General features: G+C 39.2%; 2 protein-coding genes across 3 annotated transcripts; one reads left to right on the top strand and one right to left on the bottom strand.

Annotated features, from left to right (window-relative positions):
- Positions 1–4864: 4864 nt before the first annotated feature.
- Positions 4865–10983, bottom strand: LOC117440164 (mitochondrial basic amino acids transporter-like). 2 transcript variants are annotated; one of them, XM_034076448.1, is made up of 4 exons: positions 10599–10983; positions 8949–8992; positions 8714–8797; positions 4865–7596 (listed from the first exon to the last, which is right to left on the bottom strand). In XM_034076448.1, the coding sequence occupies exons 1-4, from the start codon at positions 10624–10626 to the stop codon at positions 6826–6828; spliced, it is 927 nt and encodes a 308-aa protein (XP_033932339.1). In that variant the 5' UTR covers positions 10627–10983; the 3' UTR covers positions 4865–6825. The 2 variants fall into 2 exon arrangements, with proteins under 2 accessions (XP_033932339.1, XP_033932340.1); XM_034076449.1 differs by lacking the exons at positions 8949–8992; positions 10599–10983 and having other exon boundaries at positions 4865–7577; positions 8714–8789.
- A 555-nt stretch (positions 10984–11538) lies between these two features.
- slc25a47a (solute carrier family 25 member 47a) lies at positions 11539–17822 on the top strand. Its single transcript, XM_034076025.1, has 6 exons — positions 11539–11698; positions 12089–12132; positions 12224–12295; positions 13635–13808; positions 14001–14265; positions 16171–17822. The coding sequence occupies exons 1-6, from the start codon at positions 11662–11664 to the stop codon at positions 16482–16484; spliced, it is 906 nt and encodes a 301-aa protein (XP_033931916.1). The 5' UTR covers positions 11539–11661; the 3' UTR covers positions 16485–17822.
- Positions 17823–24215: the final 6393 nt, after the last annotated feature.

The raw sequence follows: 24215 nt of genomic DNA, 5'->3' as shown, positions 1-24215 counted from the left end.
TAAAATCAGAAAAAGGCAGCCTGCATTTTCATACTTTATAGCCTTTTTTTGAACGATGAAATCCGGAAAATGAACACATTCAGAAACTAACCTCCATTCCTATCCTGGTACAGGCCCTCCACTGTATTTATCTCCCCCCCTTTCTTGTCAATGTTTGTGGCTTCACCATCTCTGTAACCCCCTCAGACCCTTTGCTGTATCCAATCACACACCTTAGGTGTGTAGATTAGCTGTGCTGCACTGCACTGTGAACACAGTAGTGGGCTGGCTGCAAGCATTTAAAATGCAAATAGGTCAACACTGGGACCGGCTCCGGCAGTCTCTCACCTGCTGTGGCTGTGTGTGTGTGTGTGTGTGTGTGTGTGTGTGTGTGTGTGTGTGTGTGTGTGTGTGTGTGTGTGTGTGTGTGTGTGTGGCTGTGTGTGTGTGGCTGTGTGTCTTGTGTGGCTGTGTGTCTTTGTGTGTCTGTCTGCGTGTGTGTGTGTGTGTGTGTGTGTGTGTGTGTGTGTGTGTGTGTGTGTGTGTGTGTGTGTGTGTGTGTGTGTGTGTGTGTGTGTGTGTGTGTGTGTGTGTGTGTGTGTGTGTGTGCAGACATGACTGTGTGTGTACTGGCAGGGGAAAGTAGAAAGAGTTTAAGACTGACTCCAGCTCTACGCCATATGTAATTGTGTTTGTTTGTACAGGCAAAATAGCAGTTTTGTGTCCAAAATGAAGTGCTGCACTGGGCTGGGTATGGGATACCTCTCTACCTGGTTTTGACACCAATAAATAAACAGTTCTCTAAGGGAAATCTGATCTAAAGGAAGTCCATTTATAGTAATGTGGCTTATATTGCTGTATTCAACCTCAGTAACCAGCTTTTCCAAGACTCCAAATAAGATTTATGAAAAGTTACTGCTAGCTCAATAAATGCAAAGGGAAATGTGAAGATATTTATTTCATTGTGTTTGTGACCTATATATTATATGGTCAAACAATGCAGGAAAAATAATATGACCAGACTCAAAAGTGAACACATATCTTAAAAAATACTTACACGTACATATTCTTCTCTCTCAAACTACTAAGGTGTTGTGCTATAATAACTGCAGACTTACAGTATATAGCCTAGTGTGTCATCTTTTCATTTATTAAAGATCCGAACACATGCTTTGCAATAAAATCCAATAAAAAACACCATTAACAACAACTGGAGTAAAGCACAGTACAAAAACACATGGCAGTAGCACAGAGCTCAGTAACAAAAATATGCACGGCCCATTGGTAAGCAGACTATTTGTATCGGACACAGGCATACACAGTGGAATCGCAATCATGGACCTGCAATCTGTCTGGGCTAACAGGAAGAATAATGTCAGCGTAGATCACATCGTCTGCGTTCACGACCTAAAGACACACAAAGAAACACTAATAAGGAACACAAATCACAAAATATTGTTCTTGAAAGATAATTAACTTACATTGTTTGCACTGATTGTGTAACAGGACTCATCCACCTGCCGTCCCACTAAAATAAAGATGCACAGAATCATGTTTTGGTTCAATTGTGTTCAAACTACCACAATACATGTTCAGTGATGTACAGACTGGTGTATATTTCTCAAGCATAGTTTTAATTACCTTCATGTTTGGAACAATGAAAACAGAATTTAAAGCATATTTGAAGCCAATGTACGTAAAGTGATTGCCTCAATGACCTCAAAGAACAGTTGTGCAAGGGATCTGTGTTTGAAAGTGATTGTGTATGTTGTATGTACTAGTCTGTGCTAAGGCATGTGACAAAATGTTGCGCTGACAGCGCTTTCAAAATACTATTTCCATAGGTTGAGGAAGTTTAGGGGAACTTACATGTTCTTCTTCTGTTCACAACAAACAATGAAACAAGTGCTGTCAAAACCGCACATCCCACCACTCCAACAGCCAAACCGATTGTGTTCTGGTTTCCACCTGAAAATCAAAATTACTCATTTCACAATTCAAATAATGTGTTGTATGGCTGAAACTAGTACACAAAACTCATCTAACCGTAAAGGAAGAGTTTGAGAATTATTTTGAAATTGATACCATTTTCACGACAGTGCTCTTAATATAAAGCTAAAGCTAACAGGCAGTTAGCTTAGCTAACCTTGTAAGACAGGAAACAGCTTTGTTTTGTCAAATAACCTACCAGTCCCTCTAAAGCTCAACAACTGAAATAGAATATTTCATTACTTTAATATTGTCTTAAAACTATGTGTGAAGGTGAGTGCTTGCGTGCAGTGAGTTTCTGGAGTCTTGTAATTATCCCGAGGTTAGGCTTTTTATGCTAAACCAAGCTAACTTTCTCGTAGAAAATCATATTTAAATGAGAGTGGTAACAATTTTCTCTTGGCAAGTAAGCGAATAAGTGTGTATCCAAAAAACACCCATTTAATATTTAATTTGAAATTAACTGCAAACAGTCGATTTGTATTTTTAAAACTCAATATCATACAAAAACCATGTAGTGTCTTTTAGTTCTCTTGTCAGGATTAATAGTTCACATTTTCAGGAATGTTTTTGAGTTATTGAGCTTTATTTATTTATCTATGTTTTACAAAAAAGTACATTTGTATATATTGTAATTAAAGATTATTACTGTACCTTGATTTTCAGATTCTAGGTCTATGACGAGACCTCTTCCCCTCCCTTTAGGAGCTACAAAGAAAAAAACATTTGTTATTATTAATAATTTGCATTCAACAACACCTAGTGGTCTACTGATCACGATAAATCATACTGACCTGGGACTCGGACCCCCAACTCCACTGAAGTCTGGGCCTGTCCATCCACAAACGCTATGCATCTAAACTTCTTGTTTCCAGGACTTTGAAGGGTGACAGTCAGAGTTATATCACAAGAAGACTTCCTTTTTATTGGTTGTTCTGAGTCCTCTTGTATCTCAGCGCCGGATTCATCCACCCATGTCAGTCTGACCTTGCGTTGATGTGTATAGCAATGCCACTGCTCTATGTAGGTGAAGTAAATGCACCGCAGCAACACTGTTTTGCCAGGCATGAGGATTAACTCTGGGATGGCTGAGGGGGTTGAAAAATGTATTTACTGTTTGTTCATCTCACAGCCTTCTCATTATCAGGTGAAGTATACCATATCAACCCACACATCAGTAACACTTTAATCTTGAGAGTACTTACTGTTGAGAGGTGAAAAAACCTCTGGCAATTGTTGGCAGCGATGAAGTCCAACATCCTCCGCTGTGATTTGCAGAGTGCATTTTGAGTCTTCTGATGTAGCTGTTTTGATCCCTCCATCACTGACAATAGCAAAGTAATCACTTGTGTGGCTACTGCTGAGCTGCCGTACAGGAAAGCAGACTAAACCTTCCTCACATGGAGAAGAACTTTGATAATTCTGTTCAGCAATCAGACCGTCTTCTCCATTTACACCTGGTGAAAGAAAATAAAGAGGGTCAGTTTTTCTCCTAGATATTCCAGATAAGATAGTTAAACTAACACGAGATAAGATTGTTTCAATTACCTGTCGTGATTAAAGAAAACAACAGCAGTCTTATGACAAGGTGAGCAGCTCCAGCCATCCTGTGTGCAAATCTGTTAGCTGTGAAACATTTGAGATTCACTGTTTGTCAGGTTGTTAGTGCATTTGTCAAACGAAAAAGTCACTTCCTGCGTTTGCCAACATCCTCAACCTGCGTATGTTGAGGACTGCTATAGGTTTACTTTAAACTGAGAATAATGTTTAACAGGTTTACACATTTAAGAGCTCATGAAAGTCAGGGTTTAGTAATGGTACATCGGAATGGGGAAAACGTGCATGCCTTAAGAAGAAAACATTAACACAAAGGAGTTATTTGGGATCATTGAAAAAAAGATGAAGGAACTACTCTGACATTTTAATAGACGATATAAAAAGAAGTTTATTGATCAGTACACTATTTTTTTCCCTTTTAAGTTCTGTGAGAGGATATGACCTTAAACAAGATAAATGGATGAAGATGTTAGTAATGAGCAGATTCCAGCATCAAAGTGCAATCTTATGGGAGATGGTATTTATAATTTCAAGACAACAGCGCTGTATATTTCAAATATGTCTTTTGTCTGATTGATATTAAAATAATTTTCAAGGTGATAAGGTATATAAGTAACTAAACTATTTAGTGGTACATTTAGATTCAGATACATTGCACAGTGCAGCACCTTTGACCCTTGCACAAGAGGTGACGACTCACAACAGACCTCACGGAGAAAGCATTGTTTAATTTTTTCATTACTTCTCTTAATAAGACTGAGCCTTTGGGATGTTCTTGCAGTTACCACTGAACAACAGCAGAGAGCACTATAGTTTAAACTACAGTTACTGATCCTTTTTCTACACTATTTATAATAAGTTATGTCATTTTGTAGCTCCCTGTGATCCTGTCTCACTGGAAGCTACACTTGAGGTTGGGTTTTTCAAAGTTATGCTTCTTTCTGAAAAAAGCTGTTCAAAAGTTACCGTCAGGCAATGTATCTAAAATCGCAATCTTCATTTCCTAGATGCCAGTGGCCCATTATTCTGTTTAGTGCTGACAAATTAAACTGCCACCAGATTCCCTTCAAAGCAACCCAAGAGTTTGATTACTTGTAAATAAATCCCAAAGCTCCTTATTTTCAATTTCTGCAATTTTCATGATCCAGTTAAAAGCTGGTTCAATCGATTGGGCCGTTAATGTATCATGACATAGGTACAGCCTATGCTAACATTACATTGTTGAATGCTTAAATGTCCAGATGTATTCATACATCCTTTAGGAGAACAACAGAATATGAGCTCATACATACAGTGTAATGTAATGTAGTTTAGTGTCTTGTATTGAAGCAAACAAGGAGATGCTTAATACTTTTTATTGAGTCATTTTTGCACATCTTCAGTGACAAATCTAGACAAAAAGGTTATGTGTGACTGTTAGAAAAATATCATATACGTATGTCTTAGTTCTTTTGGTAAAAATCTCCTCAGCCAATCCAACTGATGAAATAGAGACTTTAAAATTGCTTAAACTTGGACATTCAGGGAACCACACAACAACCTTAGAATGAAAAATATATGTTATATGTTTAAATATATATATATTTACATCAACACTTCGACACAATCTCACATTAATAGTTACATCCTTCACATATTGCATCAGCTGGACTACACGTTAGCTGTCGAATCACCACGTTTCAGATGTAATCCACCTTACAGTCAGAGGGAACAGTCGCTGCTCAAGAGGTGGAATTATTGATTCAACAAAAAAGACATACCAGAAATGTCCCTTTGCACTTTCCTCTCTTCATCGCCCACAAACCAGTCTACAGCCATGGAGATGTTCAAGTTTTTCAGCAGCATTGTACAATTCAAACATTTTAAATTTAAGCAATACATCTTTTTTATCCTTCCCGTGCGAGAACAGGTGTGTTACATTCAAAGTACTGAAAGTGCATCCGTGACATCCTGTTCTCCAACAGCCTTTCAAAGATAGTCTTCACACACAACAGTAGTATGACTTGTTAAGTTTACAACAAGAGAGTTTCAGTAGCACCTACGATTTACTGCCAACACATTAGCATTTTAGTAGGGGAGCAACTACGATTTTTAACAGATTTTCAACATTCAGGCATAAATAACAAAAAAATAAACATATATGATACGGACCACGCACATGCAGAAAGCAGACAAGGCCCACTCATTAACAATACCTTAACATTATTAAGCTAATATACTAACTCGGAAAATAAATAAGCTGCAATAAAGCCCCAATCCAGAGGGGAAGGTACAGTATGGGTTCACCAAAGAAAAAATACCTTTTATCTTTATCTTCTAAACATTTTAATAAAACGAAAATAAAGTGATAAGGGCCATACTAAATGAATTAGACATTTAGAAATCCCCTAGCAGTTTAAACAGCTTTGAAAAAAAGAACTGAAATGTATAAAAATGAAACAAAATAATGGAACACGTGAGGGGCAACATGTATCCCTTTTCAATTCTGGATCAGGCCTTTAAAGCAGAAGTAAAGTTAAAGTGATAAATAAACTTCACATTGTTTGGTAAAACCTTAAATGCAATACAGACAAACAAACAAGACCTAAAACAAAAGGCCATCTTCAAATCCTGCTACGCACACTTCAGTCCCTTCAATTTCAGTCAGAATTAGGTACTGACGTGCGCCGCATCGAGTAATAGTGCTTTAGTGGGGATTAGATTGTAGCTGCTATATGTTCATTTGGTTTAAAAGCACACAAAAGTGATAAGTTCTGCGCAAAAAGCTACATTCCATCTCTCTCGGCTCTCCACAGGATACAATTCAATCACAAACAGGTGCTTCAGCTTCAACAAAATACAATTATTCATATTATAAGGCAGGGAAAATGTTTCCAATAAACATTAGAAAATAAATGAATCAAAGACAATGATATAAACACAGATGCAGTTAAATATATATATATAGAGATATCAACCTTCAGTGCACACGCTACCTAGCCACACCCTCACTGTTGTGGCTCAGTAAAAACAAGTCTGGATCAGTGTAATACAAGAGATTTGTAAAACTGCTGCAAAATAACTTAATTTCTTATTAGAGGCAACACGTTTACAACTCTGCATCGTCAGAGGCGAGACTGAAACTGAGAAAAATATACACTTATTTTCCTTTGTTTCCTATTAAAAATGACAGACTGTTTTTGACTTACAATTGGGAATGACTGGTCTGTTGTGAGACTTAGTAAAAGTAATAACGTTGTTTAATGTTTGTTTCTTCTTTCCATGCTCTTGTAAAGTGCCCATGTTGAGACTTTTGTGCAATCACAGGCTGGAGGGGTGGGCCTGCTGCTGAAGCTGCGCCTGGTGACCCGTCGGGGCCAACTCGCAGTCTTTAGGTCCTTGCCCCTCCCCCCGGGAGTACATGAGGATGAGGGTGACGGTGGCGAAAGTGGCTGCATTGACGGGGAAGGCTCTCAGCAGCGTGGAGGTGAGGCCTCGTGTGAACACCATGTAGCCCTCTCTCCTGACGCTCTGCCGCACACAGTCGGCGATGCTGCTGTATCGGTACACCCCCCCCACCCCGTCCGCCTGCAGCCGCGATTTAATCACATCCACAGGATAGGTGGACAGCCAGGATGCGATGCCAGCCATGCCCCCTGCGAACAGCAGTTTGGGGATCATGAAGCGGTCATCTGGCTCACACCCGAGTCCACGCGTCAGCACGTCGTAGGCCAGGAAGTACACCCCGAAGCCGGGCATCTCGCGGATCAGTGTGGTGACCATGCCTCTGTTCACGCCCCGCAGACCCTCCCGGTTGTAGATGCGTACCAAGCAGTCCAGGGAATTCTTGTACAACTTCCTGGAGGACTTCTTCTCTCCAGTACCCTGCAGCTGCAGCCGGGTTTTAGCCAGCTCCATGGGGCAGCAGATGACACACTGGATGGTGCCCGCTGCTGCGCCCGCCAGGAACTGGTTCATCGGGGTGTCGTGTCCCAGCAGACGCATGGTGTTCCTCTGGACTCCGAACACTATGGCGTTGATGAATGTGAGGCCCATCATGGGGGATCCGATGCCTTTGTACAAACCAAATAACTGTGCAGGGTCAGAGACATCGATGTGTATTAGACAAAATGTTTTTACACATAGCCAAAATCTTAAAAAACAATTACATTTAGGGTCTCTAGATTAAATGCAACAGTTGTCTTTCACTTACATTACTCAGTTAATGGATAAAACACTGGTTTAATAATTGTTGAGGTCATATTTGGCAAAAGAACGTTGCTTATCAATGCTAAAACTAATAGAAATACAATCATACACACTTTATCTTTAATTTTATCAGCACCACGTCACTATTATTTATTTATATGTACAGTTTTAGCAAGTTTTTATATTGTCCTGTTCCTGTAAGCCAGTACAACGACATTTTGTTTTAATAGTACACTCTGTGTCTCGTTGAAATGACAATAAAGTATGTCTATAAAAATACGGGTTGTGCACGGGTAAAACTCCGACATGTTTTACTGTGTTGCTATGTCAAAAAACTTGCAGATGAAATCTAGCAGGCAGAATATGTTCTAGTGTAAACAACACATGAGCTTACATCGAACAATTTCTGTCCTTCTGTAATAAAAGTGCCTGCAGTAAACGTGAACAAAATGACCTGAAGCTTCCAAAGCAAAGATCCTGAGAAACGCTGCTCCTTCAGTTCACCTTGTCACAAAATGTGTTTTTCACCACCACCATTCAACAGCTCCTAATAGACATTCTGACATTTGGAATAGAAAATCCTGTGATGTAAATATACTCCCTGGGCTGAAAATAACTGATCTAATTGTTAACAAAAAGAAGAAGATCACAATGTTAACACCGAAAGTGAAAACATTTTAAAACAGGGGAAAATCAATGGACAAGTCTGAACCCCCATCTGGAGTATCCAAGTATCCCACACTTAAGCCTCACTAATTAAAGTTCCGTCTTAAAATGAAGAGTGACATATCTCTGCTCTCAGTTCACTCTGACCTCACTACCTTTAAACAAGTAGAGGCCACAACGGCCATGTTGGCCGTACTTTTCTAAAGATAGATTCTGTCTAACATAAGTTAGCTGACCTAGAAGACACTGTGTATATAACCTAACCATAGATACTTATCGGTTATATTACAGCACGCATTAGAATTAGATTAGCATGGGAAATAAAACCACGTACCGTCTCCTGCCGAATGATGGACTGGAAACAGTGAAAGGTCCCACGGTACAGAGGCTTGTCCACACTCTGGACCTGCAGCCTCACCTGGAAAACAAGAAACATCAGTCTGTTAAAGCCAGAAAAAACACAGGTATACATACATATGTTTAAAGGTACAGAGTATAGCCTAAAAAGGCTTGTTATATAACTCGGTAATAAACAATATTCTGTTCAAGAAAAAAAGCACTTGGCCCACCTTAACCGTGTCAAATGGGTGTCCAACCAAGACTCCAGCAGCCCCTGCAGGCAAGAGCAACAACATATTTAATCACAACAAATTGTACAAAAATAGACGTAATGATCATTTTAACATCATTGTCATAAAAGAATACTACAATTATTATGGTCATTTTAACATCATTTACATTTTCTTAAAGACAATAAAAAATGGTTATGGTTTAAGGATTGGTACCAAATAAAGATATTTGTTTAAGTCTGTAGAATATGGTTTGTTGTCAAGCACTCAAATATTTGATTAAAAATGTTATTTTGACAAACATTGCAGCCGAATTATTAATTATTGTTCTCATGCAATTTAAAAAGAACAATTATGCCAACATTTGGATTAATTGTTCAGCCCTAATAGACACATTAATTGAATAAAATAGTTGAATTTTGGTTAATAAATTAATGACACCACAATTAAAAAATATATATATAAATGTGCCTTAATTGAGATATTTTGCCAACAGTTTCATTTAGCTACTGGCCCACTGTGTCACAACAGTAAACAAACCACAGGAAGCTTATCCGTCATAAGCACCTGCTGTGTCACCTGACTTATTTGTGAAAAGGGCCAATCAGGAATGAGTCCCAACTAAAACCCAGGAAAAGGACACAAGCAGGCGTGGGTTTGACACAATGCTGATCGGTCATTGACCTCATTGCACTGCTCTGATCCCAGTGCTGGGAAAACAACCGGACGAGTGTGTTTAATCATCGCTGCTAAAACTGTTTTATTTAGTGTGTCACGAGCCAGCTTTGAATGCCAAAGCAAGCTGGTTTAAATGTCAACATCAGTGGTTTCAAATGTAAAGCTTTCATTTTGACCAAAACAAGAACAAAGTGATCCTTAGTCAGAAGCAGCAAGCTTCCCATTTCCCTGAATTGTACCACACTGAGAGGGGTGGGATGTGCCATGAAAGTCAGTGTTAGGAAAGAAAGCACGGGATTGATCTGCGGTTTGGGGGTGTGTAGATTCACGTCATCTGCATATGGTGTGTGGAAACTTTAAACAGCCAAGCCATCTTAGCGTTAAAGCTCAGGTTGCACTTATGTAGTGTTTGCATGCTTGAGATTCTCAACAAGTGGAGGGACACCAGGCAGAAATGCAGAAGGTTGGAGCATCCTTGGTTAGCAAGCACCTGAAATGTTTTTCCCATGTTAATGCTGTTGGAAATATCCTTCATATTCTGTATTCAAAAGTGTGTAACATATCTCTATATATTAAGTGTTTTTCTATTAAAAATACTACTGTAGGACAACAAGGAAAATGTTCACAGGAAGTGAGCTCTCCAAAATATTGAGCTTCATATTTCCATCCTCTACTTGACCCTGGAGGTAAGGCAGAGTCATTTACAGCTTTGCTCAAAGTCAAAGTTTGCAACCAGGTCAAGTACAATCAGAGGTATTTACAACACTTGCTAAATAATGACTTCCTGTGGTGGAATTTCAAAAATGCACTTGTAATCCTGAGATATAGTCGCATCACAATGGTAGAGATGGTTCATGTTTTTTAACTGTTACAAGAGAATAACCAATTGGTATTTCACTACATATATGTTAATATAATTCCTCACATCAACGTTGTCAAATGTACTCATCCAACACAATATAAGCGACTCACCTCCGATGCATCCAGCAAAGAAGTCCATCGTCGCTCTTCAACGTCCCCTGACAGTAGCGGAAGATGGACTAAATATTACCTACCGTGAAACAGACAGACAGTCACCAACTGTGTGATCTACCGTTAGGTAGACTAATTGACACTTTCAGTTAGCGTCTATGTTAGCTAGCGCTGGCTAGCTATGTCCTAGTTCCCCTCTATGACCTGACAACCTACAGATGATGCAGCCAATTATATGTAATGTGGGTCGTATTACTAAGCTTGTCCTCTAATTATCCTCACAATACTCTCCTGTTGAGCTTCTCAGTGAACTGTTCTGGCGTTTACAGTCAATGCAGACACCATCACCGCTAAAGCTGTCTATCAAGGAGGTTTATTCTAGCACGCAAACTAGCGTCGCCGGAAGTAACTAGTAATGGGCGGGATTTACCGGCCTCGCAAGAGTTTCTATCCAATCCGGATGAAGAGTTGTCGCCGACACCCCGCTTCAGACGTAATCCTCGTCACTCATTGGCTGCTCAGCACAATAACTCCCCAATGTTGAAATGCGTCATAAATGCATGTGATGTTTTGCTTTTGAAATCTCATGAATTCTCGTGTCAATGGATAGAGACATTTGTTTCATAATTCAAACGTGTTTGGTTCTATAAATGTATGAAGCACTAATTTCATTATTCATTAATAGGCGGGTTGACAAATTATATCATCTGGTACCTACCCTTCACATGTTCAGCCAAAAAGGGTTTAAAAAGTAACGTTGTCATGTAAAGCCTCATATCATATAATAGAGTTTGTATCATATCATATACAATATAATCAGAAAATTAAGGTTTTGTGTTAATCGTTTAATTGTTGTGTATACATAACAAGTCTACTCTTCAGATGCAGTAAATCTTTCGGCTGTCTTCGACAAAAGTCGATGTTTGTAGTCGACCCGGCTAGTAGTCCTGTCACGCCTCCGCTACACACATAACAGAAACATACTCAAGGTTACAGCATGCTGCCAGAGCAAGAATGGGGACTTGTCTGACAAGTATCTGTTGGTCGTGCACCGTCTGACAGTATGCATATCAAGGATTTTGTGTCTGGATCCCTTGCAGGTAACAGCACATTTGAGCCCTGCCGGTATCTAATGTAACGTTAGCCGGTTGGCTAAATGGCTAGCTACTGTAATAGCATGATGCAATAACCATATAACAGCATATAGGAAGATTATATTAACCCTGACATGTATGTGTTACGTTGTTAAACATTATGTGCTTCTCCTCTTATTCATGATATACCTTGTTAAAACGCCTGTCGTATACATGTGTCATTCATGTACACAGCCTGTGAGCAGTGTTATTGTTAGGCAACTAATCACCACGTTTCCTCTCAGTTTTAACACATGTTTAAGGGTTGCAGTTACAGCTCATAATCTTTAGGATCGCTGTGTTTCTGTTCTTGTTCTGTGCCCTTGATGCTCCTCTCTTTTCTCTGGAAACACACAGGGGCATGTGGAGTTGCAGTGGGCTACCCTCTGGACACTGTCAAGGTAAACTGCAGTGGCCTCTATTTTAAACACGATGTCAATTTGGCTATGTGATGTGACGAAGGGGAATCATCATATTCCTTATTTTTTTTAGGTCCGAATCCAAACCCAGAAACAGTTCACTGGGATATGGCAGTGTGCAGCGGAGACTTTTTCAAAAGAAGGGGTAAGTGGACCCGGTGTTGTGTCACATTATGCCTCCCCGTCATGAAATGCCCCCCTTGTCACGGGAACGCGCATTTCTAAATGATACGTTCATTTCTAAATAAAAGTGTTACATTCCTGAAACTTGCTCCATTTATTGGTGCCAGTCCTAGAACCATACCCTGAAAAATGCTTGAGGGTGGGATTCATATAAACCTCTTTTTTTTGGGGGGGGGGCATTTTATGACAGGCCTGGCCATCACGATATGCCCCCCCTTGCTATCTTACAAAATAAAAGTGTTACATTCCTGAAACTTGCTCCATTTATTGGTGCCAGTCCTAGAACCATTTTAAAGCACGTTTATACAGACAGGACGTAACAATAATGATTAAAAAAAAGATTAAAAAAAACAAAAACTGAAAAGGAAGTGACGAATGAATTTCGACATCTCAAATACGGAGCGAAAGTTAAACCATAAGAATCAGACTATGAGCTACCACTAAACAACTCACAGTCTGAATATTACCATTAATAAAAACCCTGAACGTTTACTTTTCGTTTTAAACATATTTTTAAGGTGTAAACATATGGTGTAAACGTGTCATTTAGAGGCGTAAACGTATCATTTAGAAATGCGCGTTCCCGTGACAAGGGGGGCATTTCATGACGGGGAGGCATAATGTGACACAACACCGGTGTAACAAATAGTGCAAGCGTGAGGGTCGACAGGTCCTTTTTAAACAAGTTAGTATGTAACAGTTTATAAAGTGTAACATGTTCACTACACATTTTCAACGACTTTCTCAGACAAACTTTATTCAGGGTATCTGCCCTAGGGCTGAAGATAACGATTACTCACAATTATTTCTCGATTAACCACTTGGTTATTTGATCAATACGATGTTAAATTGTAAACAAATCACTGTTTCCGCCTATAAGACTTTTATGACATGCTCAACTGTCCTTTCCCCCCACCATTTAGTGATAATAAATTCACTGACATAGTGGATTAAAAATAACAGCAAATATCCACATTTACGAATCAGAGAATTTGGATTTTACTTGAAAAATATGATATTTGTTGATTGATTTAATTGTTGACAACTAATATATTAATCTTTGAAGCTCTAATGCTCATTGTCAGAGTGAATTGGGACTTGCATTAGCATGAAAAGACAGTTTATAGGCATAAAAAGTGAAGTGATAGATAATGTAAATGTGGTATACATGGCATTTATATAGCGCTGATCCTGGTGCTAAAAGACACTTTACAAGCAGGTAGAGGAAAGATGAGGAGGAGCATTCTTAGCTTGCTGCTGCTCTGTGGTTCATCTTTGTTTCCTCTAATTTGTTTCACCAGGTGCATGGCTTCTTCAAAGGCCTGTCCTTACCCATCACTACGATCTCTATGACCTCCTCAGTGGTGTTTGGCACATACCGGAACTGCCTGCAATGTCTAAGTCAGGCGCGAGGAGGTGGTCCAAACACCAAACCAGAGGTCTTCCTGTCAGGCATGTTGGCAGGGATAGCTCAGGTAATGGATACGACTTTACAACCCCCTCTTTTTGCAATGTATGTGTATATATGGCAGCTAAAACCCTAAAAAAAACATTTTCCCTTGGTTTCCCTGATGTAGAGAGCCTTGCAGATAGTCTTAGTTGTTCACATTTTGAGATATCCTCCTCTAATTCCTACTGTTGCGTCTCTGTTTATCTGCCTCCAACAGACGTCCGTGATGTCTCCAGGTGACATAGTAAAAGTGCGTCTGCAGTGTCAGACGGAGTCCAAGCAAGGCGGTGCCAACTTGCCCAAACCAAGGTACCGCGGCCCAGTCCACTGTCTGCTCAGCATTGTTAAAGAGGACGGGTTCAAGGGGCTCTACAAAGGAGCTCTACCACTCGTGCTAAGAGACGCACCATCTTTCGCCACATACTTTCTGACTTACACAACCATCTGTGAAAAGCTGTCAGACGGCAGCAAGAAAAGACCAGGTGAGAGCAGTCAACACCACGTTGATATCCACAAAAGGCTTATTTCTGTATTTTATTTTTGTCTTCTTTTATGCTCATCTCAAGATTCAAGGCTTTATTGCTTTTATGTGCACATTAGCTACAGTGTAGATATGGCAATGAAAAACTTAAGTCACATGCTCCTCCAACAGTGCAACATGAATATATATAGGACATAAAATAAATAAAACAGATAAAATAGTGCAAGAGAATGTTTTGAGATGTGCAAAAATGTAGATACAAATCAAATAGAAATAGTGCAAGAAGAGTCTATATACAAGTATATATATACTTTGTTACAGCCCAAGTCATGTGATGATTATTATTATTATGTTTATTCACATGGTCACATTCAATAACTTGAATGAAGTCATTCTCGATTATTGAATGATTCATTCACAGCTCTTCTTCTTATCAGTGTCAGTCATCATGTTGTATCACAATCTAAATTGAGAGTGATGCAATAGCTGTACACTTGCTCATAAACTAAAGCAGACATATGCAATACTCATCCCTTATCAGTGCATTACCTAAAGGAAATGGGAGTTGGCAAGACCCTGGTTTGAAGAAGCAGATAAGAGTAATGGCACGGGAGCAAAGCAACGTTCTACTGTATAAAGACAGCAGCAAAACATATTTAGCCACCTAAAAGGACTGAACTAAAGCCATTTGATCTATTTATTATATCTATCTGGGTGGCAAAGTCATTGTCAGTGTTCTCTTCAGAGCCATCAGACTCCATTGAGAAAAAACATCAGGCAAGATTATTGTTTCGACATTAGTTCAACTTAAGTCAACTTCATTGTCAATCTTTCAGTTTGTGTGTACAGACAGAGAGATCGAAATACAGTTTCCCACAATCCCGAGGAATACAAAATACAAATATATATAAAAATATCCATGTCAGACCGGGCTGTCTCAAGTTAAAGGGGGTAAATTATTGTTGTTATAGCATAAACTGATATTGATTCATTTTAGGTTCATATAATACTGTTTGCTTCTTTGATGATATATCTCTTTTGCTAAGTACTTAATACAACCCTACTCCAAAAGATCCAATTGTATCTTTCAGAAATAAAAAAGCAAGATAATGTATCTTCATCTAAGGTCGCATTCACACCTAATAGTCCGCTCTCTGGTGCGCACCAGATGACAGTTTGTTACATTGTTTCATTTTTCAGAAAGTTCGGTTTGCGTTCACACGGGCAAAACTCAAACGTACTATACATTTTAAACATAAGTCATGTGCACGGAAATGCTGTTCAACCATTGGTCAGACATTAAGGGGGTAAAAACGCGAATCCTGGCCATTTCTACCGGAGCCTCCGCCATGGAGCATCGGCACTTTCGGCAGGTTATTCTCATGCTGCTGTTAGTCTGGAGAGTGTATCAACAGAATCTAGTGGACAGCACATAATTATACAATCAGACGACATGCGTTAAAAAACATTATAACACATATAACGAGAGACGTTCTGCAGTAAGGAGGGGCGTTTCACCGACGACAGGTGGCTCTGACTTTTATGTATAGTTGAAGGAGCATTTTTACTTCACACGACACTGTTCAACTTCATTCTGCTTCACTCTTTCGCTAAAGATTTTGAGATCTTGTGACTCGTAAATACTATGCTTCCTGTGTTTTGGCTGCGGACTGCGTTCACACCAGTGATGAACCGCTCCAGGGTTCACTAGCAAGCGGTCCGAGACCACCTATTTTAGCGGACCAGAGTCCGGTTGTTTAGTTCACTTCAGAGGTCTCGGACTGTGTTCACACCGACCCAAATGAACCGCACCAAGCGGCTAAACGCACCAGGGTTCGATTCAACCGGACTATACAAGGCTGGTGTGAATGCGACCTAAATGTCAGTATCTTTTCATTTCCTCCAGCTTGGGGTGTTGTGATGCTGGCCGGTGGAATATCAGGAATGGTAGGTTGGACTTTAGGAACGCCCATGGACGTGATCAAAGCCCGGCTGCAGGTGGACGGGGCGCGGGAGACGAAGCGCTACAGGGGCTTCATCCACTGCATCACTGAGACAGCCAGGGTGGAGGGGGCGGGAGTGTTCTTCAAGAGCTTAGGCATCAACTGTCTGCGCGCTTTCCCCGTCAACATGGTGGTGTTCGTCACATACGAGGTTCTCAACGGCTTCCTCCAAACAGGACATGACAGTGTTGAACAACCTCGGTTTGGGTTCGAATAACCTGCCTGCTGGTTGTTATTGGGTTTATTATGTTTATAATGTTTAATTTGGAGGTTTTACATACATAACTGCATAGACTTTTTTGTGAAGAAAATGTATTTTGCAGTGCAGTATTCTATTGGAACCACAATCCGTCTGTTACATTTATGCTTATGCTCAGGGGTAATTTATCAGTACTACAAGTTGGACCACACACCTCTGACCACTAGATGGCCTCCCTGTCTAACTTGTTTTATCTGTATGTTAATGACAAGAGAACAGTTTGTATAACAGCTTCAGTCTTTAACCAGAAAAGAAGTATTACATTTAACCTCAACTGTTTGTAGACTGCTAATACATAAACTATATTTAACTTTAGAATAATTAATGAGCTGCAGCACGCATCATTTAGAGTATGATACCCGTCCAGTTCCTTGCTGCCTGGACTCCGAGTATTTCATTATTGACCAGTGAAGTGGTATTAGTATTACAATTTTGAGGTACTGTACTTGAGTATTTCTATTTCCTGCTACTTTCTACCTGTAGCATATAGAATAATACATTTAAACGACAGCCTTTGAAGAATTGTATTTATAATACAAATATCATAACACATTTATCATGTATTTTTGGATAAGATATGTGAAATTCACAAGCTATCCAAAGTTAGTTAATGAACATATGAATGGAGCAATAATTGTAATTTAAAGTATAACATTTTATTCTGAAAGTGGCTAGTTTCACTTTTTGTACATGATGTATGCTTAGGTCAGTGGAATTTTGTATGCAGGACTGTTACTTTAGGGCAGTGTAGATTATGTATACACTGTGATATTACTACCTTTACTTTACTAAAACATTTGCATCCAACACTGTTCATGACTCATTTCCAGCAAAATCGCAAAACTGGACAATCTCAATGCGACTATAATCTTGGAATTTAAAACCTTGATTATCTGGATTAATGAGAGGATTAATTGATCAAAAATAATCCCAATGGGAACCAACAGACCCTGGATAATCACGTAATGTTTATGTATCATTGTTATACACTACAACTGCTGAACTGCTGTAAAAAAAAAAAAATGCTCAAAACAAGATGTCTGTTATTGAAAATGGAGAATACCTGTAAACATACTTGTTTTATTCAATCTAACTGTCAAATATTTGGTATTTTAACTTAACTTGTGGCATGATAAGGGAATATATCTGTTTTCAGAGTGGGGGAACTGTAAAATCACGGTTCCTCTATCAGGGGGAAACACGTGAATCATATTTTCTGAGATTTTATTTGTGTGAGTATCATGAAAATGCTATTTGTGCCTTCCACAATAAATGAAGTCCTACTAAATAATGAAATACGCTATTAACCAGTGTTTTATTACTGCTCATTATGAACCCAACATATGCCTTAACTTAGTGATTCTCAAATGGGGGTACGCACACCCCTGGGGGTACTGCAGGGGGTACGTGAGATTTCAACAAAAAAAGCTTAATTAAAAAAATACCATGCATGATTAAAAAAATAATCTTAGTACAATAAGTTAAATAGAAAACACAATTTTATACAAAATATTCCTAGAAACACCAAGGTTGTCCTCATATAAACATGTCAAATGTGTGTATTGTATTTTATAGTTTTTCACAATATATCATTTTGTTCAATGGTTTGTTAAACATATTACTTCAATTGAAAAACTCCTTGGAAAAATCTGTTTTATAAAAGTGTTATGTTATGTTTTTTTTCATGCATGAAGATGAAAATATCCATAGTTTGTTGTAATGCATGCACGAAGGAGTTAATAAATCACACACTGAGGGAACATTACTATATTGTAATTATTTATATAGGCTTTTTCGATCAAACATTTTCGGGGTCGGTCAGGCGGTACTTGGCTGAGAAAATGTTTCAAAGGGGGTACATTACTGAAAAAAGTTTGAGAAGCACTAAAACCCTAAACCACTAATACCAGGTAAAGCAGGCACTGCAGAAATGTGTCCTGTATGATTTAACCGTTCTGTGGGTTTGTACCACCATCTAGTGTTGGAGTTTGACACCATCTTGACAATGTCATTCACATTGGTGTCTGCAAACTTAATTCAATTGCACAGCCTTGGTCCCAGCTACTTCAAACCTTTTTTTCAGCTTTTTCTTCCTCTTATTATTATTGTCCATTTAAATAAGGTATGTCTGTATTTTTTTATCTGTGCGTTGTCTCTCTTGATCTATTTAATCATATTGTTGTCAAATAGAAATGTATGCAATTTACTTTGATTTGTTTATATGCAATCTTGATCCAAAATGCACTGTACAATGTCAATTGTTTAATAGCGAGTATACCTTCATCTTGTGCAATCTATTATTTTAAAGATATGCAAAAATTGACAGTATCATTTTTAACTTTTAGACTTTTTGTCTATGTGAGTTTGAAGGTATCGGAAGCATCCAATGGCAAGAGTTTATTGCAACAGCCGAAAAGTATTTGTTAAATGACAAAATTATGGCTAAATTAATAGCAAAGAATAGATACTTTTTTTAATGAAAAGCTAAACTTTTACTGCAGGAATGTGAGAGCATTTTGTCGAAATAATTTTCAAAAGTTGTCTTTAATAAATTCACAACAGTTGAATGGAAACTATTGCTTCCTCAGATCTGGACAAATTATCTGAAGTGTATTAAAATAAATCACAACTTAATCCTTACATTGGTCTGGTGTGCAAAGGACTTAGAGAAGATTTAAAAAAGTGCCCGGGGCACTCCCCGGGCGCCGTTCAAAATGGCAGCACACTGCTCTTAACACTAGGATGGGTCAAATGCAGAGAAACAATTTCCCCACGGGGATTAATAAAGTATATCATATCATTAAAAAAGTGCAGGCAGGAACATCCATCTGCCTGGAATTCACACAAATGTTTTGAAATGTGTCTTGAAAGCAGCAGTAACCTCTTTCCACATTTTACATAAGAGGGAACAAAGAAGCCTATTGTTTAATGAAATAATTAACCGAATCAGATTATCCTACAAGCAAAATCAAGTGCAATCCAGGAAACCGTTTAAAATCAGATTGAATGAAAACGCCAACGCTCTGTCAAGCCCACAGACATTATTACTCCGTCTCTCTGTCATTGTTACTGACAAACCTAAACTGTGTGTGAGATATGTGTTAGATTAATGTTTTCATCTGTTGAACATGTGTAATTGGCTCGTGGTTATCCCACCATAGGTGCAATAAAGCCCAATTATAAAGAACTCAACTGTGATGATTTATTTGCTTTACGAATAACAGATTTGCTCAATGGATGAAGTCATGGGTTAGACCCAGGAGATCACTTCTGCTGCAAGATTAGGATCAAATGCTGCAAACACGAACAAACTAAAGGAGTGTCTATTATTGTTGTTGATGTGCATGTAATCGATAGGTCTTCAACATACTTCACAATCTTCTCAACAGGCTGCATAACGTGTTTTATAACTTCTACAGACATTAGTCAGGGTTAATTAGTTCAAGTGACTCAGCAGCATAACTGTAAAAGTTCACCGCCTATGAACTACAAGCAGGGCTGTTTCTAGCTTTTTGGGGGCCCTATGCAAGATGCCGTTTGGGGGCCCTAGTTTTGACACTTTTTTAACTACAATGGGGGGGATTCCGAAGCCTTTAAGATGATCTGTGGAGATGCATCAATCTGTTACACTTTAATAGGAAATCAGGCTAATTTCACGAAAACCAAGCAATTGAAATTTACAAAAAATGATATTAAAAAGGTAAACAATAAGGCTCCTCTATGTCAATAAATGCAAGAGATGCAGCATTTTCTCAACAATGTTTAATTTACATTTTTCATCTTCCTCAGACGTCGCTGTCAGCCCAACGATGATTTGGACTTTATTATTTGGACTGGCTCCCTATAGAACACAGGATAGAATTTAAAATTCTTCTTCTCGCCAACAAAGCCCTTAATGGGCAGGCGCCATCTTACCTTAAAGGAATGGTCCACTCATTAGATAATTAATCAAAACTTCAGTATTTAGTGAAACGTTATGTTTAAACCATACCCTGAAGAAATCAGCGATATTCCCCGGTAAATAATGATTTTATAGCTCTTTTTTATCAAGACCTTTATATTCCGTCTGGCCGCCGCCATGTTTGCCATTTTCAGTAGTCACGTGATGGTCGTGACGTCATCCATGCGTTCACTTTGTCAACACACGGAAACATGGTGGAGTATTTCAGTTCGGACTCGTCAGCAGAGGAACAAGTTTTGACCAATGTGAAGAGATTGGATGGGGGAATTCAGCCATACATATCAGTATGACAATACGACACCCTCTGTCCTTAGTCCCTCACATCGTACAAGGAAAAACTTCCGAAGAAAACCCAGTTTAAAGGGAACATGGGAGAAACCTCAGGGAGAGCAGCAGAGGAGGGATCCCTCTCCCAGGACGGACAGACGTGCAATAGATGCCGTGTGTAAATTGAAAAGATAATACATTTGCAACATAGGTAGTCCAAATGTTTGGAAATGCATGTGTGTATAATGGGAAGATGATATAAGATACTATATGTATGCATGTAGTACCACCCTTGCTAGCGATTCCCTCTCTAGTTTAGCATACTCAGCTTCGTTGTCCCTGGCCATAGAATCACGATTGTATGGGGCCGGAAAAAACTGGGGTAAAATACACACTAGCCGGTACTACGCTATATGGAAAGGCCACCAAAAACTGTCCTGGCCTGGACGCTAAAGGACGTTAAAACGGGGCTAGCCGCTGCAATGGAAATGCGCTATAACATACCTTATTCTTACTTCGAGCACTACTTCTGCTCCTCCGTCGCTTCACACTTGCAGAGGGCGATTTCTCAACTGGCCGAACTGGTGTCCTGGTCGGTGATGACACCAGAAAGACCGATGGTACTGCATCTCCATTAAGTAATGGTTGTTCCATAAATCCCATGTTATGTTTTATCATACTCTCAGAGTAGTCGTCCGGAAATTTGAAATGTTCGCTGCATACATGAGCCTGTGAATCTCTCGGTTCGGGCCGGCCACATTTCGCTAGCCACTGCCTCCGAATGTACTTCTTACACTTACCTTTTGGCAACAGATGGAACCGAGCATTCCGTGGATTGTTCCTATCAGAATTGTGGCAATATTTCGCGATACAGTGAGGCATATTTGAAGAGAGAAACTACAGTAAATAACATGGAGATCAACGTGTCTTCGAAAACCAAACGCATGGTTTACGTCACGTCCGGAAAATGGCGGCGCCCACAGTGTTGATGTTATTTCGGTATATAATCAGTTTAAAATCACTGATAATGTCATCGGATTAAAAAAAAAAAAGAGAGACTGGCAGAGACTGGTCTGTTTTATCGGATGATAATTATTTAAAAATGAGTGTCATGAGCATACCATTCCTTTAAAGAACTCATTATACCCTACTGTCCTACTAGGGCATTGCGTTCCAAGAATGCAGGGTTGTTGGTTGTTCCTAGAATCTCTAAAAGTACAATGGGAGCCAGAGCCTTTTCTTATCAAGCTCCACATTTGTGGAATCAGCTTCCAGTTTGTGTTCGGGCAGCAGACACCCTATCCGTTTTTAAGAGTGCGCTTAAGACCTTCCTTTTTGATAAAGCTTATAGTTAGGGCTGATTAGATTCAGCCCCTAGTTTTGCTGATATAGGCTTAGTTTGTCGGGGGACATCTTAGTTCTTCCTTCTCTCTGTCTATACCGGTGTACTCTCATGTTCCGATTAACCCAGCTTCCCCAAATTTCTTTCTTGTTGGTGTCTATATACGCCGGGATCCGGAGTCATGGATGATCCTGCGGTCCTGTGTCCTGGATCGCGAGTCGTGGCTTGGTCCTGGATCATCGGTCCTGGATGGATATCCTCGTGGATTCATCTTCCTATTATACACACATGCATTTCCAAACATTTGGACTACCTATGTTGCAAATGTATTATCTTTTCAATTTACACACGGCATCTATTGCACGTCTGTCCTCCTCTGTTGCTCTCCCTGAGGTTTCTCCCATTTTTCCCTTTAAACTGGGTTTTCTTCTGAAGTTTTTCCTTGTACGATGTGAGGGTCTAAGGACAGAGGGTGTCGTATTGTCATACTGATATTCTGTACATACTGTGAAGACCACTGAGACAAATGTAACATTTGTGATATTGGGCTATATAAATAAACATTGATTGATTGATTGATTACCCCAAAAACCCAAGCCACAGCTTTGCTATCATTGCAGTTTAGTCGTGTTTATATCCTACATTGGATTTGTAAGCATATAATGCTTCACCGAACACACAGTGGCGACTGGTCATTAGGGGCAGGTGGGGCACAGCCCCACCTAGTGTCAGCAGAAAGTATTACAAATGATAAAAAAAAATGACAAAATATATTTTAAGTAGGGCTGTCAGTCGATTAAAATATTTAATCGCATGATTGTCCATAGTTAATCGCGATTAATCGCACATTTTTTATCTGTTCTAAATGTACCTTAGAGGAATATTTTTCAAGTTTTTAATACTCTTATCAACATATGAGTGGACAAATATGCTTTATGCTAATGTTTATTATCATTTGAACAATGACAGATATTCTCATGAATATTAAACACAACAACCTCTGAACATTACAAATATTCGCCTCAATTCAACCTGGAACCTCTCTCATACAATACAAATGGTGTGTGTGTGTGTGTGTGTGTGTGATCGTTGGAGCTATGTGCAACTCAAGGCATATGCTCGAACGGGAGCTGCCTGGACGCTGCAATCAGGTTGCTGCAATCATGAGTGTGCTGACTAATCGTACAATGTCCCGCTGTCTGGCTTCCTGCATAAAGTCGGGTGCTCGGTGCAGTTGAGTGGATAGAGCGCTCCTCTGTTTTCATTTAAACAGCTCCTTATATCCGTTAGCGCAGCTAGCTAGCACCAGATGCTAACAACAACAATAGCCGCGTTCACCCTGCGGTACGGTAATGCACGTAAGGTCTCTCTCTCGCTCGCGCCACACATACACACAGTGGTGTAGTCTACTTTTTTGTAGTGGGTATACTGTAATAATTGTATTCAGCCATCCTAGAGCGACGCATCACGGAGCGACACCTGTCTCGAAGCAACACCTCATGAACACACTCACTAATGTATAACTAGTCTTGAGACTGGTTATGTGTTATCAACATGTCAATGTATTATAAGCATTTTTATGTGACTTTTAACTGCCAGTGACATTAACAAAATAAAAGAATGAACAATGATGGAAAAAGCCCACTTATCTTCTAGGGTTGAACAATTAATCGACATTTTTATCAAAATCTCAATATGGCCTACTGCAATTTTCAAGTAATATACAATAAATATGGTCATGCTACAGATGTCCTGGCCCACACATCATATTCTACACATACAAAAACATCTTTGTTTCGCATAGATCTGCACAAATATCACACAATAATCATTTTAAACATATTTTTCAATGCATTATATATGTATTCAAACTTGTTCAGCCCTATTATCTTCCATACATCATTGTCAAACTATGTACTGTATCAGCTTAAATGAACAAGCAAACATCCTTGAAGTGCTACAAGATAAATTAGCTTCAAACAGGAAACAAATTAACAAGTAAGCTTCACCTCAATAAATGAGGGTTGAAAAAGCACTCAACATGTCCATACTGGGTTCACTGTGTTCGTCCACAAGCCCTGAACAAAGGATGGAACACTTCTAGACATAGTCTGGTAGT

Source organism: Pseudochaenichthys georgianus, chromosome 24, assembly GCF_902827115.2.
Source record: "Pseudochaenichthys georgianus chromosome 24, fPseGeo1.2, whole genome shotgun sequence".
NCBI classification, from domain to species: domain Eukaryota; kingdom Metazoa; phylum Chordata; class Actinopteri; order Perciformes; family Channichthyidae; genus Pseudochaenichthys; species Pseudochaenichthys georgianus.
Note: the sequence above shows the minus strand (reverse complement) of the source record. Positions and strands in the feature narration are given on the sequence as shown.

Coding starts and splice junctions, on each gene's coding strand:
- LOC117440164 (XM_034076448.1), bottom strand. CDS start 10,626: ATGGACTTCTTTGCTGGATGCATCGGAG. Junction 8,993..10,598: donor CTTTGCTGGATGCATCGGAG/GTGAGTCGCTTA, acceptor TCTTGCCTGCAG/GGGCTGCTGGAGTCTTGGTT. Junction 8,798..8,948: donor ACCCATTTGACACGGTTAAG/GTGGGCCAAGTG, acceptor CTTGTTTTCCAG/GTGAGGCTGCAGGTCCAGAG.
- slc25a47a (XM_034076025.1), top strand. CDS start 11,662: ATGCATATCAAGGATTTTGTGTCTGGATCCCTTGCAG. Junction 11,699..12,088: donor TGTGTCTGGATCCCTTGCAG/GTAACAGCACAT, acceptor GGAAACACACAG/GGGCATGTGGAGTTGCAGTG. Junction 12,296..13,634: donor AGACTTTTTCAAAAGAAGGG/GTAAGTGGACCC, acceptor TTGTTTCACCAG/GTGCATGGCTTCTTCAAAGG.